Source organism: Setaria italica, chromosome VII (assembly GCF_000263155.2).
Source record: "Setaria italica strain Yugu1 chromosome VII, Setaria_italica_v2.0, whole genome shotgun sequence".
In the NCBI taxonomy this organism is placed as follows: Eukaryota; Viridiplantae; Streptophyta; class Magnoliopsida; order Poales; family Poaceae; genus Setaria; species Setaria italica.
Genome location: NC_028456.1, coordinates 19,981,309 through 19,985,871, shown reverse-complemented (window position 1 = coordinate 19,985,871; position 4,563 = coordinate 19,981,309). Strand labels below are relative to the sequence as shown.

The window sequence follows — 4,563 nt, the reverse complement described above, 5'->3', positions numbered from 1 at the left end:
TAGAGACTACCACTAATCAAAATTGTTTAGATACTTTATAATTTATTTATCTGGTTGGGATTGACTTAACTTACCAATGAATCTATATGGCTTTCCATCTCATTCCTAAAGTTTCTCATTAGCATGGAACCTCTATGTGCATTTGAATGTATTTATTCAAATCTTTACTTGAGTTATGATTTTTTAAAAAAATCAATATGTCTAAGGCTTCCTCGATATATACATTAATTTGTGGTATTCATGGTGACGCACATCAAGCATGTGTACATTGATGCCAAAAGTTGGTAAATTAGAAGCATATAAATGAGTACTTTGCAATATTTTTGTACAATGGCACAGATTTAGGTATTACGCTAGGGTAGGTAGTTTAAATAATAATGTCAGGGGTAGGTGGTCTTGATGAAAATTTAGATCTTTTTTCATCAAGACTACCTACCCTGATATTATTATTTCATAATGGCAAATTAAGATGAAGAATTAGGAGTCTACTTTGTTTCATAATGGCAAAGGTAGTTTATCTTTTTGAAGTAGAAAGGACCGTTGGCTATTTTTTTGTCAATGATGATTCTATAGAATTGATGGTTGGATATTTCTTTTTTTTAGAATTTCTTGGATTTATCTTTATTTCTAGCACACATCACCATAATGATTAATGTGGATCGTGGAGGCTCCAACTAATAATAGTAAGGTTCTTGTTGATCCATCTAGGTTTTGAGTCCACAGCTCAACAAAGGTACTCACACTTTTAGTTAATTATTCTTTTAGTTGTAGATGATGTATGAGTGGATAATAAGACGTATATGTGACTTCGTCAATCTCATATCTACTCCAGAGTTTGCACCACTCAAACTAGTAGTTTCAATAGTACAATAATTGTAGCAAAAAATCTCATATTTTGATTATTATGAAATGAAGACATAAAGGAGAAAGACAAATCAAATGGTACTTGTGGTGTCATGAAGTGCAGGTGCAGAGCTTTATGTGCCCGTATGTCCACTAAACCAGCTAGGAGAACCATTATTCATGACATTCAGACTCTAATAGCTTTTTTTAGTTTGCATCATGGGTCGATTTGGAATCATCTGATTTTATATAGCCGGTTTGTTCAAGGATAGCATCGCGGAACGGTTCCATCCATCAATATGATGTGTTTCGCTACTAAAGAAAGCAAATAATTTCTTCTAAACCAGATCACCCAGCAAAAAAGTGCCGGAAGGTGTCGTCCGGAGCCGCATCATCCCAGACAGACTAATCCTTCAAAAAAAACACACCATATTTTCCTTGGATCCAAATTTTAATACAGTCAAAAACATATCACGTCCATGGAAGTAAATTTGGTTAGTGAAAAACATTAATGTTTGATTAGGAAAGTTTGATATGTAACAATTATTTGTTATAATCTACAGAATAGTTATGAAAGCTCTAAAAACTTGTAAACACTAAAGTAGCTACATGACCAACCGTAACAAATTTAAAGTAATGAGTACTGGGGTGAATGCATGATCTGCCTTGAAGTGCCTTAATAGGTTGAGAAAAAGAAGTGCTCTCAGCTTCTAATTGACTAAAAAATCTTCTTAAGTACTAATATATATCCTTCTGTACACAGATGTAGGGCTTTTAAGGATTTATAATTTATCCACAAATATATGTACTTCCAGCATAGTCTACCCCTCCCTTCGCTCATCATCGTTAATTTAATCTTGATGATCGATAAGCTGAAAATGAATGCTTTAATTGCATTTTTGTAATTGTGATGATCAATTGAGATTTCTCTTCCTCCTTAATCTGACCTGAAATCATACAAATGCGGAGTAAGCAACAAAACTGATTGAGAAACATTTCTGTCAGAGGTCTTTTTGGCGCAAAGTTGATAGCTAACGGGAAATCCTAAGAATAATATGCACATGCACGGTATTTCCGAATTACGTTCAGATAAAATAAATTAGAGCGATGTTAAGATAAAACATAAACGGATGATAAGATTGCATGGTTACATTCATGCTACTAGCTGTACAGTTTGATACCACACAGTTTTATGAGTCAGCCCCTAGTTGCAAAATACTCCCTCCATTCTAAAATGCAAACATTTTAACTTTATCCTAAATTAAAATTTTCTAATTGAATTTATTTTTAAAATTCAACAACATCTATAACATCAAATTAGTTCTATTGAATCAATCGAGAAATATATCTTTATAGTGCATTTTTTATTGTAGATTTTAATTTTTTTTATAAATTTGGTTATAGTTTTGCTTATGACAAAACTAAATGATTTATATTTTGGAATGGAGGAAGTACTGCATGCCTTGAGTCCCAATAATTTGCTCAAAATCTCCGTTGATAAATTCAGCATGTCTAGTGATCATTCCTAAACATATTTTTCCGGCTACATTCAAAGTGATACCAGCTCGACATTCATATCCATGGCTGCTTCGAGATCTCTTGGATCACCAAAAGCCTAACCCTATGTATGGTGGCAAGGCACAGGCACACGTGCTCCTCCAGCTCATCGGCAAGCCTCCTTGAGCTCGAGCAGCTCCTCCTCAGCTCGCCCACCATCTCCTGCACCGGGCACCTGTCGCCCGCCCTCTCCGCGCACCGCCTCGCCATGGCGTTCTCCCGCTCGATGCCGTCGGAGAGCCGCGCCACGAGGTGGCTCACCGTGTCGAGGTCCCTGCCGAGGACGTACGTGCCCTTCGCCGCGGTGTCAAGCTGCTCCCGCAGCCGCACCAGCGACGTCATCCCGCCGGGCCGCAGCTCCCTCGCCGCCGTCCTCGCCGAGAGCCGCCTTCTCCTGAGCGCCGCCGGGCAGAGTCCCGCGGCTGCCGGCACGATCAGCAGGCCGAAGAACAGCAAGTGCGCGGCGGCGCCGATGGTGCCCGCCGCGGCCGCGCCGCAGACCATGAGGACGCACGTCCTCGAGAGCTTCTTGATGGCCTTCACCATCCGGAGCTTCCTGCTCACTCTCCTGTGGCTTGACCTGATGCTCTGGAGAATGGAGGAGTACCTTTCATGGATCTGCCTGAAGTTGCTTCGCGTCATGGTGCAGAAAGGGTTGCTTCTGACGAGCTCCCGGGCGCTACCGTCTGACATGCTTGCAAGGAAGCTCTCCATCGATTGGTAGTTGCTTTGGGTGCTCTTGATACTCCTGAGCAGCTGCCTGCACATCTCCGAGGCCTCGGCGCTGGCATCGAAGTAGCCCGCCATTGCGAGCTCGATCTCTGAAGATGTTCTTCGGTGTATCACCATGTCCTGGAGCATTGGGGAGATGAGACCCTGATGATTGTCATGAAGAACCTCCATTTCTTCCTCAGATTGCTGTTTCTTTGACAGGAAGCATGCGTTCGATTGCGTCCGCAGAGTGTTGTTGTACTCTTCCTCTATGTTCAAGGGTCCTTGCGCGCGCACCGGCGTTTCCATCCTCTCCTGCAAAGCACACAATTTTTCGGCGAAGGTCCTAATGATATGGAATATTGCAGGCATCTTCAGGTCATTTTGAAATGTATCTCAAAGAAAAGCATTGGAATCTACCACATAGTTCATTGAACTTAACTGATAAGTGACTCTATGATACTACTTTACAGAAAATAATGACACTTGGAAAATACAATGATCAGTTCTTCCATCTCACCTTTGGATGAACAGATTGCTTCTTCTGGCCCCAGTGTAGAACTGTACCAAGTTCTTGATCCTTTTCAAAAAGTGAAGTACAGTTTGCCTCTTATCCAGATGCAACCCTGCCGCTTGCCTTGGCTTAGAATGGACCTCAACTCGCCCAAGCTTTATATGCAAGCACCACCCTAACAGAAAAATCTTGTGCTTTGTCCGGTACTAGTGCCCCAAAAAGCTTGTCCAAACTTGTGCCACTCAAGGCTTGCATCTCTCTGACGCCCCTGGATATCAGGGCCCATATCTCCTGATCCTCAGGCTCAGGTCGTTTCTAGCTGTACTCTTCCATGACCAACTCTTGCACTCCACATCAGCGTGTCGAGTAACCGCGTGTATCTTCTTCAGATGTGTCCTTTCCCAGCCGCCATCCTGGAGCTTTCGGTTGTGTGCAAGCTTTCTTGGCGGTTTGTGCTGCAGGGGTCCATGGGAATTTTTCAGCAGTTTGGTGGTTCAGGCACACGGATTGCCAGAAAGAGCTTCCGATCTGATGGCTGTGGCATGTACCAGCGCCCGGGTTCTTGACCACCCTTGCTTATTCACGTGATAATTATGAAACAAACCGGATGGATCCGATGTTGGAGAAAAGCTTACTCGGGGAAGGTAATGTTTCCAAGAATGAATAAAATCCACAAGGAAAAATCAAGGGGAAAATGTGTAGACCGAAGGTGCTGGTTAGTCTCCGATTTGATAATTATTAAAGATGCCGCTTGTTTGGCTATTTATTCTTTCAATAATGGGCAACTTGCCCATCAACAGCCCACGAGATCAATGTAACTTTGTCGATCTTAAGATCTGTCAGTCAAATCTTTTGAAGGCATTTATATGCATGGGTAGGGTGAGTACGAAAGTTTTTTTAGGTTTTTTTCAAAAAAGAATGAACCCGCTAGGAACTGG

General features: G+C 41.9%; 1 protein-coding gene across 1 annotated transcript; it reads right to left on the bottom strand.

Moving 5' to 3' along the window:
* Positions 1-2,330: 2,330 nt before the first annotated feature.
* Positions 2,331-3,730, bottom strand: LOC101784642 (putative UPF0496 protein 2). Its single transcript, XM_022828688.1, has 2 exons — positions 3,632-3,730; positions 2,331-3,457 (listed from the first exon to the last, which is right to left on the bottom strand). The coding sequence occupies exon 2, from the start codon at positions 3,418-3,420 to the stop codon at positions 2,416-2,418; it is 1,005 nt and encodes a 334-aa protein (XP_022684423.1). The 5' UTR covers positions 3,421-3,457; positions 3,632-3,730; the 3' UTR covers positions 2,331-2,415.
* Between the last annotated feature and the right edge of the window lie 833 nt (positions 3,731-4,563).